General features: G+C 38.2%; 1 protein-coding gene and 1 long non-coding RNA gene across 4 annotated transcripts in view; one reads left to right on the top strand and one right to left on the bottom strand.

Moving 5' to 3' along the window:
- Positions 1-26,811, top strand: part of PRKDC (protein kinase, DNA-activated, catalytic subunit) — a 282,120-nt gene that overhangs the window by 139,208 nt on the left and 116,101 nt on the right. For all 3 annotated transcript variants that reach the window (XM_077166734.1, XM_077166733.1, XM_077166735.1), the window contains 10 exons: positions 219-377; positions 1,195-1,398; positions 5,079-5,264; positions 7,470-7,574; positions 8,728-8,895; positions 15,135-15,262; positions 22,057-22,264; positions 24,062-24,240; positions 25,772-25,940; positions 26,207-26,272. In XM_077166734.1, coding sequence (XP_077022849.1) covers positions 219-377; positions 1,195-1,398; positions 5,079-5,264; positions 7,470-7,574; positions 8,728-8,895; positions 15,135-15,262; positions 22,057-22,264; positions 24,062-24,240; positions 25,772-25,940; positions 26,207-26,272 — 1,572 coding nt within the window. The remainder of the gene's footprint in view (positions 1-218; positions 378-1,194; positions 1,399-5,078; positions 5,265-7,469; positions 7,575-8,727; positions 8,896-15,134; positions 15,263-22,056; positions 22,265-24,061; positions 24,241-25,771; positions 25,941-26,206; positions 26,273-26,811) is intronic.
- LOC143688610 (uncharacterized) lies at positions 4,018-25,063 on the bottom strand. Its single transcript, XR_013178168.1, has 3 exons — positions 24,731-25,063; positions 5,941-6,025; positions 4,018-4,609 (listed from the first exon to the last, which is right to left on the bottom strand). It is a non-coding gene; the product is annotated as an uncharacterized LOC143688610 (long non-coding RNA).

The following is a 26,811-nucleotide window of genomic DNA, read 5'->3' as shown; positions in this document are numbered from 1 at the left end:
TAACTGCTATCTTACCTTTGTGTCCAGGCAACATAAAGGAACAAGATAGCATGGAAAGCAAAACTGAATTAAAATTTTCCCAGACTTGTACTTTGGAAAGCAATTTTATATTGTCAGTGATAGCTAATATAGATTTTTTATTAAGGAAAGAAATCATGAAATTGTTTTTTCTACAAAACATTTCTTTGCTAGGCATATCAATGCTGACTTTATTTTAGTCTGCAGATCTGCATCATTCTGTTGGCGCAAAACTTCTTTCCCTGGTTTATGAAGGCATTGCATGTGGGGACGAACGACATTGCCTTCCTGTACTAGATGCCAGCTGTGAGCAGTTGGCCAGGGGACTTCTGGAGTTGGCCTTTGCTTTTGGAGGACTGGTAGGAAAAACATCTATATGATGCACTATTCTAATGATGGAAAAATATAGCGTGTTCACAATCTGTTTCAAAAAACAGTGGCATTTAGGGGGCTAAGGTCTTAGTTACATGAGGCATTGTAAATGACTTACATGAGCTGACTGTCTCTATAACACTTTATTTTATTTTTTAACGAGTAGAACATTCTGTAATAGATGTTTCTTCTCTTCCATTTTGTTGCAAAAAATTTTAGGCAGAGACCATTTTGTGAATATTAAGTGGAACTATGCTGACACAGTGGCCTCTTCTTCCCTTGTCTCAGTGATTCTTTATGGTTGATTTGGGGAGGCCTCCAGAGGATAATTCCCAAAGCACCAAAGACACCACAAAAAATGACTTCGTGGCTTTTCAAACTGTGCAGGACTAGTCTCAAACTACCTGTTATAGCTGAGAACGCCCTCTACCCCCTGCCATCCTGTGTCTTAGTTCCATTCCCTCTTCCCTTCTCTCACAGTAGAAACCTTTTATATGCCTCTTTGTCCATCTAATGTGGACAAATTACATTTTAAAATTTTCTAGAAATATTCCTCCTTACTAGATTTTCCCTTCAAAACATTTTTCTGAAAATTTGGGAGAAATGTGAGCCAGGGAAGTTTTCTTTCCAAAATGAAATGTTGAAAATTGAAGCTATGTGAAATATTTGTGATTTCTTTTCAGTACCTGTTATAGTGTTATGATTGAACCCAGGATCAAATGTCAGGATCTCTTTAGACCTTACTCTTCCAAGGTGTGAAAGTATATACACCTGTTATCTTTCTTTTCCTGTTCTCCTGCACAGTGTGAGCAGCTTATGAATCTTCTCCTGAACACAGCTGTATTATCCAAGCCATCATTGGGAATGCCACAGAGAAATATTATCAGCTTCTCTCATGGAGAGTATTTCTATAGCTTGTTTTCAGAAGCTATCAATGCTGAATTGTTGAAAAATCTAGACATTGCTGTATTGGAACTCATGAAATCATCAGTGGATAATCCCAAAATGGTAATGAAATTTTCCTTTATGTAAATATTTTCTCGTACAATGCTTTTCTAAAAGGATTGCCATATTTAAAAAAATAGGATTCCTTCCTGAATGTTAAAATTTCTTCCTAATGTTTAAAAAACAAAATTAAAGAAAAGAAATAATCCTTTGTCAATAGCTAATGGATATTAATGTATAACATTGATTATTTTTTCCATTCCCTTATGCCCTCAAAATCTGTAGTCCTAACATTATAATGAACCATTATGTGGGATATTGAATATTATGTGTATGTATTATGTATGAATGTATGTATACATACTTGTGGGTGTTCTTGCCTGTATTTCAGCATGGACGTGTGTGCATCTGTATGCCTTTCTATATGTTTATGTGCACACATGTATATGTGTCTTGTTTGCACCTGTGTTTGTATATTGATGTGTGTTTATGTTTGTGCCCATATGTGTGCTTGCATGTGTAATTGTGTACGTGTATGTGCGTCTGCATGTGTCACGTGTGCTATGTGTGTGCTTATGTGGGCATTTTTTTGTGCACCTCCGTGTGTATGCTTTTGTATGACATTGTGAGTACCTTCTGTGCACAAACATCTATGCATATGAGGTGCATGTATGTGTGCTTGTGTATGTGTGTGTGCATCTTCTGAACATGTGTGTTTGCACCCATGTGTGTCCTTGTACCTATGTGTGTGCATGCCTGTGTGTGTATGTATGTTTAGGGCACTGAGAGTGGTAAAAGAGAGCTACATTTTTATCTTCCAAGTGGAGGTCACTCTTTAATGTCATAAACTAAGAAAACAAGAAATTGCAGTATGAACATGTTATTGAGAAACACATGGACATGCCCCAAAGGCAGCTCAAGAGGTTGCCTCTGGGCTGTAGGAAGTGGGCTTTGGTATAAAGGCAAGGCAAAGGGATAGCTATTATTGAAAGTATGCATTGAGGAGTTGTTTGACTGTGTCCATGTATAACTTGCAAATGCATAAAGCAAAAACATTTAAAAATTAACAAATGTACACAAAGCCCAGGAAGTTAGAATTTTGTTGAAGCTCATTCTAATTGTTTGTGCTTCAAGGCTTGTATGAGCAAATCATTTAATGAGAGACCCTGAATCTCCAGTACCTCCTGCTGGCTTCTCTGGCTTCGTATGCCTCAATAATTCTGATAAGGTTAAGTCTTTGATTTGTGTTACATGGGTCCCCAAAGAAGCTAGATGTTGATGCTGGGACAGATATGATAATAACATTAAAAAGTTTATGATAAATTGGATGTTTGATAAATTCATTTATCTGTTGGGATTCTTCACAGAAACAGAACCATTAGGAGATATGTATATATCTTCTGTTGATTCAGAGACATGAGGAGCCTAGAGTGTCCAGGTAGCAGTCTTAACTTCCAGTTAAATGGAAACATTGTTGAGATTTCTGGTAGAAACACACCTCCTTTTGGAACTAAGACCTATAGACCAGCAGAGCATAAGGTCACGGGGACAGAAAGCGATGGTTTTTCTAGGTGATCACTAATAATAGTCAATTGTGCCACTCCCATTTCTATCCCTTGTTTCCTGGACCCATGAATCCTGGCATTTTGGTTTTCTGAAGCTGCTGGAATGCAATATATCAGAAATGGAATGGCTTTTTAAAAAGGGAATTTATTAAGTTGTAAGTTTACAGTTCCAAGGCCATGAAAATGTCTAAACTAAGGCATCCAGGAAAAGATACCTTGACTCAAGAAAGGACTGATGACTTTTGGGGTCTCTCTCTCATCTGGGAAGGCACATAACTACATCCACTAGCTTTCTTTCCCATCTTCTTCAAGTGACTTCACTGGGGGCATTTTCTTTCTACATATCCAAAGGTCTCTGCCTCTGTGGGCTCTGAAACTTTTTCCAAAATGGTCCACTCTTAAAAGACTCTAGTAAGTGACCCGCCTTGAATGGGTGGAGACACAGCAACATGTAAATCACTTAATCAGAAGGTCTCACCATATCTGGGTGCGTCATATTTTCATGGAAACAACTTAATCAAAAAGATTTCACCCAACAGTATTGAATAAGGATTAGAGAACATGGCTTTCCTTGAGTACATAACACTTTCAAATTAGCACACCTGGCTATGGGAGAAACAGCACCATATATCGGACACTTACATAGAGGATATACAGCCTGCTGGAGAATATTGTCCTAGCCCTGCAAGATATTGCCCCCTACCTGTAACTGTAATCAAGTCTTCAAAAGGTCATTCAGCCTTTATAACACCCAGCTGCTTCAGGGCGATGGGGAACATAGTAAGACCAGTGAATTCCATCAGCATGTGTCCATTCCCACACATCATTTACTATGAATTAGGTTCTGAGATCAGAATTAGTGCCTTGTGGAATGCCATGTTGGTGGATTGTAGTTTTAGCTGAACCACTGTGTGCAAAGAAGGAAAATATGTACCCAAAGTAAGTGTGTCTATTAGTAAGAGCAAAATATTAATCCCTCCAGTGTAATTAACCTGCCACCAGAGCAGGCTGATGACCTCGGGGAATGTTGTCATATCAGGGACTTAGTTGGGTCTCTCCTGGTGGCAAATTGGGCAGTCAGCAGTGGCAATAGCTAGGTCAGCCTTCATGAGTGGAAGTCAGTATTGCTGAGCCATGCATAACTGCCATCCCCACCACTGCCCACTCTGTTCTTGAGCCCATTGGGCACTAGCAGGGGTGGCTGGGCAAAGAGCCTAGCATATCCATGGAAAGGGTCATCTTATCCACTTGATTATTAAAACCTTCCTCTACCAGAGTCACCCTCTGGTGAGCAATCACATGAAACACAAATATCTTCATGTTCTTTGCCCACTCAGAAAGGTCTATTCACACACCTCTTCCTCAGAAACTCTGTCACCAATTTTCCAGTCATGCTTCTTCCAAGTCCCTGTCCATCCAGCCAAACCATTAGCAGCAGCCCATGAGTTAGTATACAAATGCCTCTCTGACCCATTCTCCTTCCCAGCAAAATGAACAACCAGGTGCACTGCTCAAAAGTTCTACCCAAAGGAAAGATTTCCCTTTACCACAGTCCTTCAGGGATGTCCCAGAAAGGGGCTGCAGTGCTACAGCAGTCACTTTCAGATGATTCCTGTATATCATGCAGAATCGTCTGTAAACCAGGCCTGAGTTTTCTCTTCCTCAGTCAGCTGATTGTAGGAAATTCCTCAAGAACCCATAGCTCTGGTCTGCGAAAGAGAAGGTAATATAGCAGAAGTAGGGGCCATGGGCATTTGGGCCACTTCCTCATGTAACTTACTGCATTATCAGCGCCTACTCAAGCCGATCTAACACTTCTATTTTATGATGGAGTGCTGCTGTGCATGCCCAATTTTACGGCTTTGTGTCAGCTATGTCCAGGTTATGATGGCAGCTCAGATCATATGCTAATTTTTTGGCCCATGGTTAAGCAGTTGGTCTCTGCTAAGGCCTAATTGCAAGTGTGTATTTAGTGATGAGGAAAAAGAGACCCGCTTTATGCTTTATATGGGAAAAAGTACATGTTGAAGTGGTGTTTGCAAATTTGAAGAGTTGTGAAGTAGATACACATCTGTTACATAATTAACCTCTTTATTTTTCAAGAATAGCCTTGAAATGAGAGTAAATTTTCTTAGTTTGTTTCAACATAAAGACATTTTCGATCATAAATTGTTTCAGGTGAGTGCTGTTTTGAATGGTATGTTAGATCAGAGCTTCAGAAATCGAGCCACTGACAAGGACCAAGGACTGAAACTTGTGACTGCAATTCTGAAAAACTGGCAGAGGTGTGATCCGTGGTGGGCCAAAGATTCTGCTCCAGAAAGGAAAATAGCAGTGCTGACCTTACTGGGAAAAATTTTACAGGTATTTGTCTTGGACTCTGTAATAAATATCTTTTAAAAATTTGATGCAGAAGGCCTTGAGGGACTGGGAGAAATATGGAAATATTAAACTTCCCCATCTTGGGAATCGCTGATATTCTCACAAGCATTGGGGACTCCTAATTTAATAAGTCAAATCCTTGATCTTGGGGCCTGCCCTTATGAAACTTATTCCTGTAAAGGAGAAGCTAAGCCTACTTATAATTATGCCCCAAAGTCACCCCCAGAGAACCTCTTGTTGTTAAATGTGACCTCTCTCTCAGCCAGCTCTGCAAATAAACTCACTACCCTCCTGGCTACATGGGACATGATCTCCAGGGCTATAAGTCTCCCTGGCAGTATGGGACATACATGATTCTCAGGGATGAGTCTGAGCCTGGCATTGTAGGATTGAGAATGACCAAAAGGGGCAAAAGCAATGGAACAAAATAAAGTTTCAGTGGCTAAGACATTTCAAATAGAGTTGAAAGGTCATTCTGGAGGTTACTCTTAGTGCAAGCTTTAGCCAGATATTTCAAACTATCACAGTATGCCATGCCCCAACCACTAGTATTACTGAAAATCCTAGGGAGTACCCTTGTCTCTATCTAATTCTCTATAAAAGTGTTTCTTAGTAAGTTTATTTTCTTAGAAACTTAGGACCTCCATATTGAGCCTACCTCAGATAAATCCTGAAACCCAGAGGTACCCGTCTCTCCAGGAATAACATCCGGGTTCATTCCCCTACTCCAGAAGGTCAGCACCCTATTTCAAGCACAAAGACGTTAGAATGATCATTACCCAGATATCCCTGAAGGTTGAGAGAAAGATCAAATGAGAATAAGGAGGTGTAACTGAAAAATTAGGATTTAATAAATGACTCTGACTACTGACTCACATAGATATTTCTTTTCAGTCTAGTATTTTAGAATAGCTAGAAGGAACGGTTCAAGGGTGTCATGGTAGAATTCTCTAGAATAGCCAGAAGGAAATACCTGAAGTTGTTGAACTGTAATCCAATGGCCCTAATCTTTGATAATAAATATATTGGGGGGGGAAAAAAAAACTAGTTGCCCATGTTTGTCCATATATCTACATCTAGATATTTTGTTGTGTTCCACTGAGATTATATATATATACCTGTTAATACTACAATGTCTTAGTTAACTTACCTCTATTGTATGTCTTAAAATTGGGTAGACTGCAATGCTAGTGGTCAATACTAATCACAATGAGATTATCACACCTGGAAGAGTGAACAGTTATCTTTGCATAGATATAATTTAAAGTGACCTTTTTTTGGAATTGTAATACTAATGAATGATGAATTTTAAATCTTACTCATTTTCCTGTTAATAGATAATATAAAATCTCTTGATGATTTTTAAGGCCCGGAACTTAATAAATATTGTAATAATTTTGGGGTGTGTGTGTGTATGTGTGTGTGTGTATATATATATATGGTCCGGGAATTGAACCCTAGTACAATACGAGGAGGGATAAAGGTATGGAATATATGGGATTTTCCTTTTTTCCTTATATTTCTTTTTCTGGAGTAATACAAATGTTCTGAAAATGATCACGGTGATGTATACACAATATGTGATGATAATGTGAACCATTGTTTACTTTGGATGGATTGTGTGGTGAGTGAAGATATCTCAATAAAAATACATTAAGAAATTTTGATGCTAGTCACTTCAGAAACATTCACTTGATAAATAAGAAATATTTTGACTAAATGATTGCTGATTACCTTAAATTACATTTTTTCTTGTGTGCTTTATGGTGGGGGTCACATTTCCATGTAAGTATTCCTTTATTGCAGCACAATTTGTTGAAATTTTGGGAGGGTGGGTGGGTAGTGCATGGGCTGGGAATCAAACCTGAGTCTCCTGCATGGTAGGCGAGAATTCTACCACTAAACTACCCTTGTACCCTCCTTGAATTACATTTTGAAATAATATTTTCCATTGTACATTATCATTTATTATACTTACTATCATTTCTTATATTTTGTCTTTTTACTGTACCTTTGAATTCATTGTTTAATTAGTTTTGAAATATTTCAGAAACCAGAATTGTTGAAATATTAAGCCCAAGAATAAATTTATGAACCAATTTTGAAATTTAAACATGTGAAAAATGTGTTAAAGGAAATAAGGGCATAATATGGAAATGTGCCGTATTTTTATTTCCCTTTCTTTAGATTGATTCATCTGTATCTTTTAATATAAACCACAGCTCATTTTCTGAAGTCTTTAGAACATACACTAGTCTACTTGCTGATTCAAAGTTGGATCTACATTTAAAGGTAAGTGATTTAAAACATTTTTTTTAGATTGCACTTTCCATTATTTCCCTTTTTTCTTTGCATATTATGTTGTTTTAAATAGTTTATTTTAGAAATTTTCAAATAGATACAAAAGCGGAAAAACTACATTATTATATTAGTCTATGGAACATTTTGTTTCAATTGTACAGTCATTGTCATCCTCACATTTGAAGGAAACCCCAAATATGTCATCAAATCTACATATACTTCATTATGTTTCTAAGAGATAAGGATGTTCTTTTAAAGTATAATCACAATGAGATTACCACACTTGGAAGAATTAACAATTTTCTTTGCATATGTATGATTTAGAGTGACCTTTTTTTGGAATTGCAATGCTAATGAATGATAAATTTTAAATCTTATTCATTTTTGTATTAATGATAATATAAAATTTCTTGATGCTTTTGAAGGCCCAGAACTTTATATAGTATTTTTTGCGGGGGGAGGGGTGTATGTGTATATGGTCCAGGAATTGAACCTGGGTCTCCTGCAGGAAGGCAAGCATTCTACCACTGAACTAAGACTACTGATTTTAAAGTCTTGTGATAAATAGATTTTAAGCTCTATTAAAATGTGGCCTTGATGAGAAGGATCTTTTTACTGAATAATAAAGATAGCTCTTTGGAATTATCTGCTCTGTGTGATTAATCAGTTTTTAATTTCTTAATATCAGGAAGTCTTAGAACTTACCAGCCATAAATGGGACAGAAAGCACCACCTAGTTCCTTTTAAACCTTGTATGAAGTTTTTGGTTAGCTCTGTAAGGGATAGTTGGCTGTACATTACCCCTTAGGAAATTTAAGATACCCTTTGCATGCAGAACTTGTCCAGTATGTTTCTGCTGGAGTCTTTATTTGTAGAAAGGGAAAGCACATACAGAATCAGCGCACCCTGCCCTATTTAATTACACTTAAAATACCGTGCATTAGCCAACTGGCCTCTGGAGTGGAAGCCAAGTTGCAGAATTGGATCAGGCATGATTTGATATATTTTAGAAGTTATTCCAAATTCGCTTTTAGAATCCATGTTGCACTTTATTTGCATACTTTCGAAAGCATTACTCTGTGTTTATTATATCAGCCTGTAAGCCACGATTAGTACGATTTCATATGTCTTCATTGCTCCACAGGGTCAAGCTATAATTATTCTTCCATTCTTTACCTGTCTTACTGGAGAAAATCTTGAGGACCTTAAGCATGTTCTTGAAAAGCTTGTGGTTTCTAATTTCCCTATGAAATCTGATGAATTTCCCCAGGGAACTCTGCGCTACAATAATTATGTGGACTGTATGAAAAAGGTTAGTTTTTAATAGTATCAAATAAACTTAAAATACTAGTTGTTTTTTTAGTTACATTTCTTTTTTTTTTTTTTTTTTAAAGGAAAGACAGAGAGAAGGAAGGAAGGATAGAAGGAAGGAAGGAAGGAAGAAAGGGAAACATTTTTAAACATTTTCTTGTTTTATTGTATTCTGTTTCTCCGTTTTTGTTACATGGGCTGGGGCCGGGAATCGAACCGAGGTCCTCCGGCATAGCAGGCAAGCACTTTGCCCGCTGAGCCACCGCGGCCCGCCTAGTTACATTTCTTGAAGAAGATCAAATTAAATATCTAGGATCATAAAAGTGAAATCTAAGAATTCAGTTTAATTCATTTTGAAAAGTGGGTCTCTTTGGAGGCAGATGCATACCATAATACTTTGGAATTCATTTTTCCCCAGTTTTTAAATTATGAAATGTTTTATTAATAAAAATAGAATATATTACATGTGTAATTTTTAGAAAATAATACTGTTTGCAATTAAGAAATAGAATATTACCAGTAGGGTTCATTTTCTAAAGTTTAATAGAGTAGTGATTGTCCTAGAAGCATTTAGCCAGATGCTACCTGTGCTGGTTTGAAAGTATTATGTACCCCAGAGAAGCCATATTTTAATCTTGATCCAGTCTTGTGGAGGCAGCCATTTCTTTTAATCCTAATTCAATGCTTTAGGTCTAAAACTTTTGATTAGATTATATCCATGGAGATGTGACATGCCCAGTTGTGGATGTGATCTTTTGATTAGATGGAGCTCTGACTCCACCCATTCTAGGTGGGTCTTGATTAGTTTACTGAAGTCCTTTAAAAGCAGAAGTGTTTTGGAAGAGGGCAGATAGAGCCTACAGAAATGACGGAAGCCTCAGAGCCATTAGAGAGAGCAGATGTAGATGCTTGGAGAGCAGTTGAGTTGCTTCAGAGATCAAACATGAATGTTGGGAGATGCTTGGAGCCCAGCTGATGTCTCCATGAGATGTTAAGCAAACCAGAACCTGGAGAGAGCCAAGGGAAGCCAAGAGATGCAAACCAGTCCCAGAGAAGCCAAGTGAGGAACCCCTCTGAAACAGAGACTGAAAGGAACGGAGTAAGGGAGCAGCAGACATCAGCCATGTGACTTCTCAGCTGACAGAAGTCTCCTGGACACATTGGCCTTTACTGAGTGCAAGGTGACCTTTTGTTGGTGCCTTAATTTGAACACTTTAACATCCTTGGAACTGTAAACTTATAACTTACTAAATTCCCCTGTATAAAAGCCATTCCAGTTCTGGTATATTGCAGTCCGGCAGCTTACAAACTATCACAGTAACTAAAATACTAGTGGCTTAAAGAAGGTAGAAGATTTTTTCTCTCTCCTGTACATTCTAGATTGGCAACCCAGTACTGCTCCACATTCAGCAGAGACCTAGTCTCCTTTTGCCTTCTTGCTCTTTCATCCTCCTCATACACCTTCTCCCTTGCTCAATTTGACTGTCAGCTCTTGCCATTTTATTTATTGTCAGCCAACAAGAGGGAGGAGAGGTTAATGAAGACCACAGTTCTGCCCTTTAAGGGCTCAACCCAGAAGCTGCATATACCCTTTCTGTTCATATCCCATGGCCATACAGCTGGAGGCTAGGCTGGGGATATCATCATGTGCAACTAAGTACTCTACTCAACTAAAATTTGGGCATTTGATTGCTAAAGAAACAAAAAAGATAATGACTAATGGGAGTTGGTGGGTCATGGTCTGCCATACTCCTGATGTACTGAGCACTGGGCTAATGTCTGAATGCTTCAGAGAAATTAAAATATTGTCTTTGTTTTCAAGAATTTTATGGTGAATGATCCCCGTGCATGCTGAGAGCTGCCTAGCGTGGGACTGAGGAGGGCAGGGTGCACCTCAGTGGAGGCTCCACTTCTGGACCCAGTGAATCTGCTGGCCCCCAGGCTCCTGCTTGGGATGGCCTTGGACTATGGGGGCTGGGTATTTCAGCTGTGCCTGCCCACAGCCAGCTTAAAATGCCTGGCACCTGGTCCCAGTGCACAGCATGGCGTCTGGTCCCAGTGCAGGGTGGGGACGTCGTTCATGGCACAGGGCCAAGCGGCTGGGTCACTGCAGACAGCTGGGCTTACTTCTGGGTTCCCCATAGGAACTCCCAGCCATGATGCTGTATGGGAAGATCTCCCAATCTAGCTGTGGGGGTAGGCTGGAGTTGAGGGACAGTCCACTTGTTTGGACCTGCACACTGCTGTTTGCCCCTAGTCGTTCACATGGAGCTCACTCACCCCATTCTCTCCACCTCAGTTTCTCCACTTTTTTTGTTCAGGACTCCCCTATATAATCTGCAAGACCTTCTCTGGTCACTCGCACCCTGGAACTGCCGAACGGTCATTTTTCTGTCCCTTCTCTCGTTCTGCGGACCAGGGCTGAACTCAGCCTATCCTATTCCACTATCTTCCCAGAAGTCCCCTGCATTAATTTTGTAAAGTTAATAATTGGGTTGTGATTCTAAAAAATATATGACTTGTCTTTTAGAAATGGATATGAAATCTTTACAGATGAAATATATTTTGAACAGGCTTTTAAATACTCCCTTGTTTAGAGGGAGAGTCCTGCAGGGAGTATAGGAATGGTAATAGATCTCACACATTTGATCAGATGAAAATTTTTGAACCTATGTAATCAGCATGAGGGAGTTCTTTTTTTTTTCTTTATTAGAGAAGTTGAGGGCTTACAGAAAAATCATGTATAAAAGACAGGATTCCCATACACCACACCAACACCAACACCTTGCATTGGTGTGGAATGTTTGTTACAGTTGATGAGAGCACATTTTTATGCTTGTGCTATTAATTAAAGTCCATGGTTTAACTTAGGGTTTATTTCATGTGTAGTGTAGTTCCATGGATTCTTTTTAATTTTTTCCTATTACCATATTTACAGTCTAACATTTCCCCTTATAACCACACGCACCTATTTTTCTCAGTGTTGTGAATTGCATTCACAGTATGGTACTACCATCACCATCCATTACCAAAGCATTTCCATCATTCCAAACAGGAGCCCTGCACATTTTAACCTTAACTTCCCATTGTCTGTTCCCACCATGTCCCCTGGTAATTCTGACTCTAGGAGTTTGTTTATTATAATTGTTTCATGAGATTATACAATATTTGTCCTTTTGTGTCTGACTTATTTCATACAACATGATGTCTTCATGTTTCATCCACGTTGTCACATGTGTCAGAACTTCATTCCTTCTTGCAGCTAAATAATATTCCATTGTAGGTATAAACCACATTTTATTTATCCCGTTCAGTAGTTGATGGGCACCAAATAAGCATTTTAACAAATGTGAATAAAGCTACTATGAAAAAAAAAGTTTATGGTGGAACAAGGAAGAAATGCAAAGAAGTAGGTGGTTAAAACACACTATAATAAATGCTAGGGTGGACATAAACATAGGTGTGGCAAATTGTATTTTTCAAAAGCAGTCACACCAATATATCCCATCCCACATATTCTAATAGTAGAGCATTTTCATTCTTCCACTGAGAGATAAGGTTTGATTTTGGATATGGGCTGGTCTTAGAGATTGACTTTTAACAAATAGATGCAATGGAAATGATGCTATTTGATATATATATATATATATATATATTTTTTTTTTTTAACATGGGCAGGCACCGGAAATCGAACCCAGGTCCTCGGGCATGGCAGGCAAGCATTCTTACCTGCTGAGCCACCGTGGCCTGCCCGCTATTTGATTTTTCATACCAGGCATACAGGCAATTACAGCTTCTGTCTGACCCTGTCTTGAGTCTCTTGTCCGTTGGACCCAGTCATGATGTTGTGAGGCAGCCAAGTAGCTACATGAAAGATAACACCCATTCAAATAGATTTTCCTCCGTATCCGCCTGTGTTGGTTTGAAATTGTTATGTACGTCACAAGAAGCATGTTTTATTTCCTAATCCAGTCTGGGGGGGAAGCTATGTTTCTTTCAGTCCTGATTCAGTATTGTGGGGTAGAAACTTTGTATTGTTTCCATGGAGATGTGACACATCCAGTTCTTGGTGGGACCTTTTGATTGAATTGTTTCCATGAAGATGTGACAAACCCAACTGCAGGTGTGACCTTCTGATTAAATGAAGATGTGAATCCACCCACTCAGAGTGGTGTTGATTAGTTTCCTGGTATTCTTTACAAAGGGAAATATTTTGGCATAAGCTCAGACACTTGGAGAACAATTGCTTCAGAACTGACAAAGACAACTTTGCATGGACGTTTGGAGAGGCAGAACCCAGCAGACATCACCATGTGCCTGCCCATGACTTGCTAAGCAAACCAGAACCCAGAGGACCTAAGTGAAGGCCCATAGAGGCTTAAAGAGGAAACCCCTGGCATCAGAAACTGAAAGCAACAAGCAGGAACAAGGACCAGCAGATGTCAACACATGCCTTCCCATGTGACAGACATTGACTTTTCTTGAGTCAAAGTATATTTCTCTGGATACCTTAGTTTGGACATTTTTATGGCCTTAGAACTGTAAACTTACAACTTAATAAATTCCCTTTATAGAAACTGTTCCATTTCTGGTATTTTACATTCTGGCAGCTTTAGCAAACCAAAAACACCCCCCATCTTTTCTTTTCTTTCTTTTTCTGTGTGGTGCATGATCTGGGAATTGAACCCAGGTCTCCTGCATGAAAGGTGAGCATTCTACCACTGAACCACCCATATACCCACCCCCATCTTTTTAATATACTTTTTTTCCCACTCATGTAGAAGAATAGTAAAATAAGCATCCATATGGCCATGTCTTATGTTCAACAGCTGTTAACATTTAATCATATATGCTTTATTTGTCTGTGTATGTGTGTGTATAGTTTTTCATATGTCATCTCTTAATACTGTGGCATGCATTTCCTAAGAACAAGGCACAATTCTGTTGTCATGCCTAAGAAAATTGATGATCCTCTAATAGTATTTGTTACCCAGTCCAATTAACATTTCTACAAATGTTCCCATATATAGCTGGTTTTTTTCCAAACCAGGATCTACTCAAGTTTCTTGGATTGCATGGAATTATTATGTCTCTGGTAGTTTTAATCTAGAGCTAGTTTACCCCAACCCTTTTATTTTGCCATGACCTTGAGTTTTTGGAAGAAACTATGGAGTAGTTGTTTTTTATAAGATGTCCTATATTTGTCTGATTGCTTCTTTGAGGTATTCTTTAACTTGTGACTCTATCCTCAGTATTTCCTGAACATGAAAGTTAGATTTAAAGCTTAATCATGAGATTGAGGTGATCTTTTTTGGCAACAGTAGTACATTAGGAGGCAAATAATGTCAGATTGTCCCATTATTAGTTAACTCAAGTCTGGTTGCTTGGTTGGGGTGGTGACCACTTCACCTAAATTGAAAAGGTATGTAATTAGCAAGTGATGGGCAGGTGGGGTCACATGTGGCACACTTCAAGGATCTGGTTGCCAGCTGTCTGTAAGTGGAGAGCAAACAATGACTGAACATTCAAAGAAAAGTTCCCATGTAGGAAAGATGCAAACCGACAGGAAAAAAGTGAACTCAGAAGATGGAGATAGTAAAGAGAGATGGGAAAATCTCAAAGAAACCATATGAAACACCTTCAGAGATGAGAGAAGATATTGTGTCTATGAACTAGAACAGATAAGCACTCTTGGAAATTAATTATACTAAAACAAAATTACAAAGAAAAAAAAAATAAGAGCAAACCCAAAACAGAACAGAAGGTAAAATTGAAAATATCTCCTGGGAAGTAGAATAGGCCTACAAGCATAGAGAAGAAAATAGGAGAATAAAGATGGGAATGTTAAAGGAGCAGCCTGAAACTTCTAAGGTGCCATGAAGGAGCTGTGGAAAGGTCATGTTTTTCCAAAAAAAGGGCCCACAATGTGTAGGCGGGATAAAGGAGGAGGACCAGTGTCAGGGCACAGAGAGCATCGTGGGATAAGGTGGGGATCAAGAAAAGATCCAGCTTTTAGAAGGAAAAATCTGCAAAACCTTTAATGAATCAAAATTCAAATATTGAGTAATTATCATTACATGCCAGACATCTATTATAGCTTTAAAAATGATGAAATATTAGCATTTGTTGATTCTCTGAAATTCTGTCATAGTATTCTCTATTTTTATTAAGAACGACAAAAAAGCCAACAAATTTTTATTACTGTTTTATTATTTTTCTTCTCATCATTTATTTTTCTAGTTTCTAGACGCATTGGAATTATCTCAAAGTCCTGTATTGTTGCAGTTGATAACAGAAATTCTTTGTCGGGAACAGCGACATGTTATGGAAGAATTATTTCAGTCCACTTTCAGGAGGATTGCTGGAAGGTAAGTCAGTCTACCCTGAGATCCTAGGAACATACACACTTTATTTCTGTGGGAAATTGCCTTCTCTGTTCCAAAAAAGTTGAAGGTGATTGCATTCATCTTTTGCAATCTAAGGAATAAATTTTATTTTCTGTTGTTTTGTTTTTCTTCTTGAAAACAAATGTTTTATTATGAAAGTTTTTAAGCATACTGAAAGAGTATATAGTAACCCTCATGTACGCATCCTTCATAGTGAACAAGCATCAGTATTTTTTCAACTTCATCATCCTTTTATCTTTTTTCTTTTGCTGTTATAATGTAAAACAAATCCTTGGCACGATGTCATTTCACTTCTAAAAACTTCTGTATGAATCTCTAAAAGATGATGTTTTCTAAGATAACTACAAAACTTTTAATACTTCCATATTCAAATTTCCCCAGTAGTCTAAAATGTTCTTATACTGCTGTATTATTTGATTTCAAATCCAAAGAAGGTTCATACATGATATTTTTTTTTAATTTTTTTTTTATTAATTAACGGAAAAAAGAAAAAAAGAAATTAACCCAACATTTAGAAATCATACCATTCTACATATGCAATCAGTAAACCTTAACATCATCACATAGATGCATAATCATCGTTTCTTAGTACATTTGCATCGGTTTAGAAGAACTAGCAACACAACAGAAAAAGATATAGAATGTTAATATAGAGAAAAAAAATAAAAGTAATAATAATAGTAAAAAAAAAAAAAAAAACCAGACAGACAAAAACAAACAAAAAACAAAACAACAACAACAACAACAACAAAAACCTATAACTCAGATGCAGCTTCATTCAGTGTTTTAACATGATTACTTTACAATTAGGTATTATTGTGTTGTCCGTTTTAGAGTTTTTGTATCTAGTCCTGCTGCACAGTCTGTATCCCTTCAGCTCCAATTACCCATTATCTTACCCTGTTTCTAACTCCTGCTGGACTCTGTTACCAATGACATATTCCAAGTTTATTCTCGAATGTCCGTTCACATCAGTGGGACCATACAGTATTTGTCTTTTAGTTTTTGGCTAGACTCACTCAGCATAATGTTCTCGAGGTCCATCCATGTTATTACATGCTTTATAATTTTATCCTGTCTTAAAGCTGCATAATATTCCATCGTATGTATATACCACAGTTTGTTTAACCACTCGTCTGTTGATGGACATTTTGGCTGTTTCCATCTCTTTGCAATTGTAAATAACGCTGCTATAAACATTGGTGTGCAAATGTCCATTTGTGTCTTTGCCCTTAAGTCCTTTGAGTAGATACCCAGCAATGGTATTGCTGGGTCATATGGCAATTCTATATTCAGCTTTTTGAGGAACCGCCAAACTGCCTTCCACAGTGGTTGCACCATTTGACATTCCCACCAACAGTGGATAAGTGTGCCTCTTTCTCCGCATCCTCTCCAGCACTTGTCATTTTTTGTTTTGTTGATAATGGCCATTCTGGTGGGTGTGAGATGATATCTCATTGTGGTTTTGATTTGCATTTCTCTAATGGCCAGGGACATTGAGCATCTCTTCATGTGCCTTTTGGCCATTTGTATTTCCTCTTCTGATAGGTGTCTGTTCAAGTCTTTTTCCCATTTTGTAATTGGGTTGGTTGCCTTTTTGTTGTTGTTGAGTTGACAATCTCTTTATAAATTCTGGATACTAGACCTTTATCTGATATGTCATTTCCAAATATTGTCTCCCATTGTGTAGGCTGTCTTTCTACTTTCTTGATGAAGTTCTTTGATGCACAAAAGTGTTTAATTTTGAGGAGCTCCCATTTATTTATTTCCTTCTTCAGTGCTCTTGCTTTAGGTTTAAGGTCCATAAAACCGCCTCCAACTGTAAGTTCCATAAGATATCTCTCAACATTTTCCTCTAACTATTTTATGGTCTTAGACCTAATGTTTAGATCTTTGATCCACTTTGAGTTAACTTTTGTATAGGGTGTGAGATATGGGTCTTCTTTCATTCTTTTGCATATGGATATCCAGTTCTCTAGGCACCATTTATTGAAGAGACTGTTCTGTCCCAGGTGAGTTGGCTTGACTGCCTTATCAAAGATCAAATGTCCATAGATGAGAGGGTCTATATCTGAGCACTCTATTCGATTCCATTGGTCAATATATCTATCTTTATGCCAATACCATGCTGTTTTGACCACTGTGGCTTCATAATATGCCTTAAAGTCCGGCAGCACGAGACCTCCAGCTTCGTTTTTTTTCCTCAAGATGTTTTTAGCAATTCGGGGCACCCTGCCCTTCCAGATAAATTTGCTTATTGGTTTTTCTATTTCTGAAAAATAAGTTGTTGGGATTTTGATTGGTATTGCATTGAATCTGTAGATCAGTTTAGGTAGGATTGACATCTTAACTATATTTAGTCTTCCAATCCATGAACACGGTATGCCCTTCCATCTATTTAGATCTTCTGTGATTTCTTTTAACAGTTTTTTGTAGTTTTCTTTATATTTGTTTTTTTGTCTCTTTAGTTAAATTTATTCCTAGGTGTTTTATTCTTTTAGTTGCAATTGTAAATGGGATTCGTTTCTTGATCTCCCCCTCAGCTTGTTCATTGCTAGTGTATAGAAATGCTACAGATTTTTGGATGTTGATCTTGTAACCCGCTACTTTGCTGTACTCATTTATTAGCTCTAGTAGTTTTGTTGTGGATTTTTCCGGGTTTTCGACATATAGTATCATATCGTCTGCAAACAGTGATAGTTTTACTTCTTCCTTTCCAATTTTGATGCCTTGTATTTCTTTTTCTTGTCTAATTGTTCTGGCTAGAACCTCCAACACAATGTTAAATAATAGTGGTGATAGTGGACATCCTTGTCTTGTTCCTGATATTAGGGGGAAAGTTTTCAACTTTTCCCCATTGAGGATAATATTAACTGTGGGTTTTTCCTATATTCCCTCTATCATTTTAAGGAAGTTCCCTTGTATTCCTATCTTTTGAAGTGTTTTCAACAGGAAAGGATGTTGAATCTTGTCAAATGCCTTCTCTGCATCAATTGAGATGATCATGTGATTTTTCTGCTTTGATTTGTTGATATGGTGTATTACATTAATTGATTTTCTTATGTTGAACCATCCTTGCATACCTGGGATGAATCCTACTTGGTCATGATGTATAATTCTTTTAATGTGTTGTTGGATACGATTTGCTAGAATTTTATTGAGGATTTTTGCATCTATATTCATTAGAGAGATTGGTCCGTAGTTTTCTTTTTTTGTAATATCTTTGCCTGGTTTTGGTATGAGGGTGATGTTGACTTCCTAGAATGAATTAGGTAGTTTTCCCTCCACTTCGATTTTTTTGAAGAGTTTGAGGAGAGTTGGTACTAATTCTTTCTGGAATGTTTGATAGAATTCAGATGTGAAGCCATCTGGTCCTGGACTTTTCTTTTTAGGGAGCTTTTGAATGACTAATTCAATTTCTTTACTTGTGATTGGTTTGTTGAGGTCATCTATGTCTTCTTGAGTCAAAGTTGGTTGTTCATGTCTTTCCAGGAACCCGTCCATTTCCTCTAAATTGTTGTATTTATTAGTAAAGTTGTTCATAGTATCCTGTTATTACCTCCTTTATTTCTGTGAGGTCAGTAGTTATGTCTCCTCTTCCATTTCTGATCTTATTTATTTGCATCCTCTCTCTTCTTCTTTTTGTCAATCTTGCTAAGGGCCCATCAGTCTTATTGATTTTCTCATAGAACCACCTTCTGGTCTTATTGATTTTCTCTATTGTTTTCATGTTTTCAATCTCATTTATTTCTGCTCTAATCTTTGTTATTTCTTTCCTTTTGCTTGCTTTGGGATTAGTTTGCTGTTCTTTCTCCAGTTCTTCCAAGTGGACAGTTAATTCCTGCATTTTTGCCTTTTCTTCTTTTCTGATATAGGCATTTAGGGCAATAAATTTCCCTCTTAGCACTGCCTTTGCTGCGTCCCATAAGTTTTGATATGTTGTGTTTTCATTTTCATTCACCTCGAGGTATTTACTAATTTCTCTAGCAATTTCTTCTTTGACCCACTCGTTGTTTAAGAGTGTGTTGTGGAGTCTCCACGTATTTGTGAATTTTCTGGCCCTCTGCCTATTATTGATTTCCAACTTCATTCCTTTATGATCCGAGAAAGTGTTGTGTATGATTTCAATCTTTTTAAATTTGTTAAGACTTGCTTTGTGACCCAGCATATGGTCTATCTTTGAGAATGATCCATGACCACTTGAGAAAAAAGTGTATCCTGCTGTTGTGGGATGTAATGTCCTATAAATGTCTCTTAAGTCTAGTTCATTTATAGTAATATTCAGATTCTCTATTTCTTTATTGATCCTCTGTCTAGATGTTCTGGCCATTGATGAGAGTGGTGAATTGAAGTCTCCAACTATTATGGTATATGTGTCTATTTCCCTTTTCAGTGTTTGCAGTGTATTCCTCACGTATTTTGGGGCATTCTGGTTTGGTGCGTAAATATTTATGATTGTTATGTCTTCTTGTTGAATTGTTTCTTTTATTAGTAGATACTGTCCTTCTTTGTCTCTTTTAACTGGTTTACATTTGAAGTCTAATTTGTTGGATATTAATATAGCCACTCCTGCTCTTTTCTGGTTGTTATTTGCATGAAATATCTTTTCCCAACCTTTCACTTTCAACCTATGTTTATGTTTGGATCTAAGATATGTTTCCTGTAGACAGCATATGGAAGGATCCTGTTTTTTAATCCATTCTGCCAGTCTGTGTCTTTTGATTGGGGAATTCAGTCCATTAACATTTAGTGTTATTACTGTTTGGATAATATTTTCCTCTACCATTTTGCCTTTTGTATTATATATATCATATCTGACTTTCCTTCTTTCTACACTCTTCTCCATACCTCTCTCTTCTGTCTTTTCGTATCTGACTCTAGTACTCCCTTTAGTATTTCTTGCAGAGCTGGTCTCTTGGTCACAAATTCTCTCAGTGACTTTTTGTCTAAGAATGTTTTAATTTCTCCCTCATTTTTGAAGGACAATTTTGCTGGATTTAGGAGTCTTGGTTGGCAGTTTTTCTCTGTTAGTAATTTAAATATATCATCCCACTGTCTTCTAGCTTCCATGGTTTCTGCTGAGAAATCTACACATAGTCTTATTGGGTTTCCCTTGTATGTGATGGATTTTTTTTCTCTTGCTGCTTTCAAGATCCTCTCTTTCTCTTTGACCTCTGACATACTAACTAGTAAGTGTCTTGGAGAACGCCATTTGGGTCTGATCTCTTTGGGGTGCGCTGTACTTCTTGGATCTGTAATTTTAGGTTTTTTATAAGAGTTGGGAAATTTTCAGTGATAATTTCTTCCATTAGTTTTTCTCCTCCTTTTCCCTTCTCTTCTCCTTCTGGGACACCCACAACACGTATATTTGTGCGGTTCATATTGTCCTTGAGTTTCCTGATCCCCTGTTCAAATTTTTCCATTCTTTTCCCAATAGTTTCTGTTTCTTTTTGGAATTCAGATGTTCCATCCTCCAAATCACTGATTCTCTCTTCTGTCTCTTTAAATCTATCATTGTAGGTATCCATTGTTTTTTCCACCTTTTCTACTTTATCGTTGTCTTCCATAAGTTTTGTGATTTGTTTTTTCAGTTTTTCTATTTCTTCTCTTTGTTCAGCCCATGTCTTGTTCATGTCCTCCCTCAATTTATCGATCTCGTTTTTGAAGAGGTTTTCCATTTCTGTTCGTATATTCAGCATTAGTTCTTTCAGCTCCTGTATCTCATTTGAACTATTGGTTTGTTCCTTTGACTGGGCCATATTTTCAATTTTCTGAGCATGATCCATTATCTTCTGCTGGCGTGTGGGCATTTAGTCAGATTTCCCTGGGTGTTGTACCCAGCAGGTTGAAAGATTTTTCTGTGAAATCTCTGGGTTCTGTTTTTCTTATCCTGCCCAGTAGGTGGCGCTCGTGGCACACATTTGTCTGTGGGTCCCACCAGTAAAAGGTGCTGTGGGTCCTTTAACTTTGGAAAACTCTCGCTGTGGGGCAGGTTCGCCAGCCGAAGCGGCTTGGAAGAGGGCTAGCCAGCCTGGGGGTCCGAACGCGGGGAGGGTCGCCGGCCTCCGCAGCCCGTGAGAGCACCCGTCCGAATTTCCTAGTCGGCCCGGAGCGCCAAGCGTGGTAGGAGGGCGCCAGCTGCCGCGGCCCGGGAAAATGCACCGTTCCCAGCTGGACCGGGGAGTCACGTGTTTGGAAGGGACTCCCCCGGTCACCGTTCTCCGCGGCCTGGGGATTTCCGATCCAATTCTCTCAGTTGGTCCGGGGGGCCTCGTGTTGTGGGGGTGCCAGCCGCCGCGGCTTGAGGGGACCGCCTGTCCAATTGTCCCAGCTCGCCCGGGAAGGAGGAAGGGAGGGATTCCAGCCGCTTGCCGCCCCGCCCGGGGAACCCCGCACCCCTCGGTGGTCTCACCGAAGCGGGTTCTCTCAGCCATTCAGCCGTTCCAGGATGGGGTACGCTGTCTTTTTTATGTCTGTCGTGGCTCCGGGAGCTGTTCTGTATCGTTTCTACTCCCCTAGTAGCTGTTTCAGAGGAGGAACTAAGATCCACACGTCTTACTAAGCCGCCATCTTCTCCGGAAGTCCGCAAATGGCTTTTTAAATCAAGATTGTGGATATCATAATTTTTGTATTTCTAATCTTGTTTTTTTGGAGTGAACAATCTTTGGGGTTTACTTTGTCTTTTTATATTGTAGGCACTTGTGAAATATTTGTTTAAGCCTAAATACTCATGTAACTTTATCTTTTTTTCTTAGGAGTTCATGTGTCACACAATTAGAACTTCTGGAAAGTGTATACGGAATGTTTAAGAGTGATGACCTACTTTCAAATATCACCCGCCAAGCAATTATAGATCGCTGTCTCCTCACTTTCCTGTGGCACTGTAGTCTGAATACATTGAGAGAATTCTTTAGCAGAATTGTGGGGGATGCCATTGACATATTGAAGTCTAGGTTTATAAAGGTATGAGACATCCATTATTAACTTAAATATTAATCAGAATTGACAAATCTCCTAGATCAGTATCATTAGAAACTGCTGTATGTTCAGTCAGGTGGTCTCTATTGCTCAAGTGGCAAACCCTGTACATTAAAAGAAATTTTTTTTTTTATTTTTATGCCCTTTGGGTCTTTATGCTACATCATAATTTTATAAAGCCAACATGTTTTTACAATCACACACAGTTTTCAAAGCTTGTGGGAAATTTTAGAGTGAATTTACCTGAAGAGTACAGTGTATTTTGAAGTTGTAGTTATTTCATATATTCCACATTGCAAAATATAGTTAATTATTCCATGAATAAATATCACAGGCTACCATCAGACACACCAGCTTGTGACTCCCAGCTCCTTATTTCATTGCCTTTCCTTGTCTGATTACTAATAACATACAAGTCCCCCACCCCACCAGCGGTATCTGCCAAGAACTGCTGATCCTTAGAAATGGATTTAGTTTGGTAATACTTTTATTTCCTGGCACAAATCAGTAGTGGGGATGTTAAAAAATATCTGTTTATAAACCACTGGATCTGTTTGTCAGTCAAGGCAAATAAATAAATGAAGAACTATTTGGATAAAGAAAACTTTAGTTTTCTTCCCAACCAACAAAAATAGTGAGGATTCATAGTACCTACGGTTTTGTTAATAATTCTCTATCATCCAGGTACAGTGCTAAGCATGTTATAAGCATTGTTTCTTACAGCATCCCAATGGTGTAGTCATTGTTTTCCCTATTTTACAGGGGGAAACAGGATTAGAAAGTATGTCAGTTTCTAATCCTGTTTGATTGCAAAGCAACCCACCCTGCCTCCAAGTTAAGAGGAAATAATATAGAATGGGAAAAATGGGAAAATGGAAAACACTGGTGGCTCATAGAGTTCATTGAAAGGCTAACAATAACTTCGGGAACAATAGAAACCAAGGCATGGAAATCTCTGGGAACCCAGTACGTTTTGATAACAATCTATGGCCACCTGGGATCTGTATCAGTTTCCGTTAGCTGCTGTCACAAATTGCCATAACCCTAGTGACTTAAAAATGACAGAAATTATTCTCTTCTATTCTGGATCCCAGCAATCCTAAATCAGTTTCCCTATGCCAAAATCAAGGTGTCCGCAGGGCAGCGCCTGCTCTGGAGGCTGTGGAGAAGAATCTGCACCTTGCCCCTTGCAGATGCAGAGACCGTCAGCACCCCTTGGTTTTAGAGGGCTACATAGGATGGCTTTTAGGGCCTGCCTGGAGGATCCAGGGTAATCTCCCCATCTCAGGATTCTCACTTAATCACGCCTGGAAAGCCTTTTTTTTGACGTAGCAGGTAACATTCACAGATTCCTGAGATTAGGATGTTGGTATCATTTTCGAGGGCCATTACTCAGTCAACCTTTAGAAATATCATAAATACCTAAATGGCATATTATTAATATAGTCTTCAAAATACTTGAAAATTTTGTTTTCTGGTACATTGAATTTTCATGCCTTCAGTAACGTTTCATGCAAAGTTCTTTTATTTATATACACCTTTGTTCTTGGCTCATTATTTGGAGATTGTGCATTATTTCCTGCTGCGCAGTTAGACAGTATAATACATCAAAGCTTATATTCACTTTTTCACCCCTGCATAGCTGGGCTATCTCTTATTGGAGTGGTTTAATATATTTTGACTGTTAAAATTATTTTATTTTAAAAGGTATTAAATTTGACATATTTAACAAAATATAGTATTTAATAAGACTGAAGAGAATTATTTGTTACCTTTTCTTAGTTAAATGAATCTACCTTTGATACTCAAATCACCAAGAAGATGGGTTATTATAAGATGCTAGAGGTGATGTATTCTCGTCTTCCAAAAGATGATGTTCACTCTAAAGAATCTAAAATTAATCAAGTGTACCAAGGCTCGTGTATTACAGAAGGAAATGAACTTACAAAGACTCTTATTAAGTAAGATTTTAAATAATTTTAGTTTATATTTATTTGTTAATATTTAAACATGTATATAACAAGTAAATGTTTATTAAAATGTTGAACTTTTAAATTTTGGTTTTTTAATTTGCAAACTGCTTAAATGGCCTTTGGACCACAGATGTTTTATTGTATACTTATCTTTTATAAAGAATAAAACTCTTTTCCTTTTGCTGTTTGTTCCCTGCCACTTTCCCCCTTGAATATGGGAGTGGTAGTAGTATGATTTTCAGTAAGAAACGATTTAGTGTATTTTATTTTTTCTGACTATATTTGAAATTAAAGGAGTGTTAAATGTTTTTTGACAGGTATTCTATAAAGCACAAAGTAATCAAATATATTTTATCTAAAACTAGCCCCCAATGAAGTTCCCTCCTAGTTAGTATTGGACACTGACATTCCTGTGTGTCAACTTACATAGCAAACATGTGCTCACATTCCTCAGTGAGTGGTATCACCGTCCACTTACTTCTATGAGCAAGCGTCCTTCATCTCCATCTCTCCAACCTCCAGGCAGAACCTGTCATCTCCAGCTCTGCTGACTTTATCTCCTAACCATTCCTGACACTAACACCCTTATTTCTGTTCCCTTGTTACAGCCTTGTTTCGGCTACTTGTGTTCTTTGGCTCAACTGTTGTGGTAGCCTCCTTCGTAGTTATGCTCCCAGCTCTTAGGTTTGTGCCTCTCACTGCTGTCCTCACTGCTGCCAAAGTAGTAATACAACTGCAGTGAAAACCAGATTGTTTGGTTTCCTCCCTAAAGACCTTCAGGGGCACCCCATTATCTATGCAGGGAAGAAAACTTTTTCTGTGTAACGGGCCAGATGATAAAAATTTTTTACTTTGGGGGTCATAATGGTCTCTGTGGCAACTGTTGCACTCTAGTGCAGAAGCAGCCATTAACAATACACAAGCAAATGGGCATGACTGTGTTCCAATAAAACCAATTTAAAAATCATCGGCCATCAGGCCATGGTTTGCCAGTCCTTGCTGTACAGGATAAAATCCCAGCTTCTTAGTATGTCATGTCAGTTCTTTCAGAAATCACCTCTCTCTTACTCTGCTGGCAGCTAATTGCCTTCTGTCTCATCCTCATATAACTCTGAGTTGCTTGCAGTTCCCTGAACATACCACATTGTTTCTGTCTTATTGTAGTCTATCTGCTTATAATGCGGTCATTCCATTAAAACTCAGCTCAGAGGTGTTCAGGCTCCTTGGAGGGACTATCTTTCCTCCTTGATCCCATATATCTTTACTTATCTCATGTACTGTTACTGCTGTGCTTCCCGTCACATAGTGAAACCCAAAGGTATTTCCTCTGCCTTGAAGTGATAGCATGTGTAACCGTGTGTTCATCTTTACAGTCCCATGGGTTAGTGCTGGGCTTGGCACAGACCAGACATGTAGCAAGTGCTGAGCTGAGGTGCCATCCTCTTGTCTGGGATTGTTGGGCTTGAGCAGCTGTTTCCATATTATATAGATTAATTTTTAACCTGGATCTACCCTGCAGACTTTGCTATGATGCATTCACAGAGAACATGGCAGGTGAGAATCAGTTGCTGGAGAAGAGGAGACTTTATCATTGTGCTGCATACAACTGTGCCATTTCTGTCATCTGCTGTGTCTTCAATGAGTTAAAATTTTACCAAGGTTTTCTGTTCAGTGAAAAACCAGAAAAGGTAGGCCTTTTCTGAATTGTTCACTATTGCTGTCGTTGTAGGATTTGAGAGGTTAGAGTACATAAGTTAAAGTTATTTCATAATATGCACCTTTTTATAATCTTAAATACTCTGTTCTTTTAGTGGTCTGTGTATATAAATATATATATTTATTTAAGTTGAAGTACTTCTTCATAAATTATGAAATAGCATTAATTCCACAGTAGCATCAGTAGTAAAGGATCTTTACCATTCAGATATTTTTATATAATTCTTTGGATTTACAGAACTTGCTCATTTTTGAAAATCTGATAGACCTGAAGCGCTGCTATACATTTCCTATAGAAGTTGAGGTGAGTAAAAATTTTCAATGTTGTTTCCAAACTAAAGAATTTATCACATAACTATGGAGAAAAATATATATTATATTGAACATATTAAGTTGCCAGTCTGCTTTGAACTCCAAAATCTGGCAGTTCCATGTAGCTCAATCTGAGATAATATCTCAGACAACCACAAACAAATTCATCAGAACATGCTTTTTCCTACTCCTGACATTTCCAAGAAGACAAATGACAATAAACAGCTGTTTGACCAAATCCCAGTGGTTTTCTGATTAGATTCCTCCATTAAAGGAGTTGAGTCGCATCTTGGTACAGAGTCAGGACTTGTTGCCCGCGTGGAGCCACAGTCTTGAGTGTTGGGGTCAGTGGGGGAGTTGCACAGGCAAATGTGGAGTGTGATTCTAGCCATGCTGGGTTTACCAACTTCGTCAGCCCTGGTCAGAGCTTACACACCAGGGTCGGCCAAGCAGCACATGGGACACAAGCTGCTATGCTGCTTCCCTGCAGAGCTGCTGACCAAGGCCACCTTTAGTGGCTCAAGAGTTCAA

Source organism: Tamandua tetradactyla, chromosome 6 (assembly GCF_023851605.1).
Source record: "Tamandua tetradactyla isolate mTamTet1 chromosome 6, mTamTet1.pri, whole genome shotgun sequence".
Taxonomy (NCBI): Eukaryota; Metazoa; Chordata; class Mammalia; order Pilosa; family Myrmecophagidae; genus Tamandua; species Tamandua tetradactyla.
The sequence above is the reverse complement of the archived record's forward strand: the minus strand, read 5'-3'. Positions and strand labels throughout refer to the sequence as shown.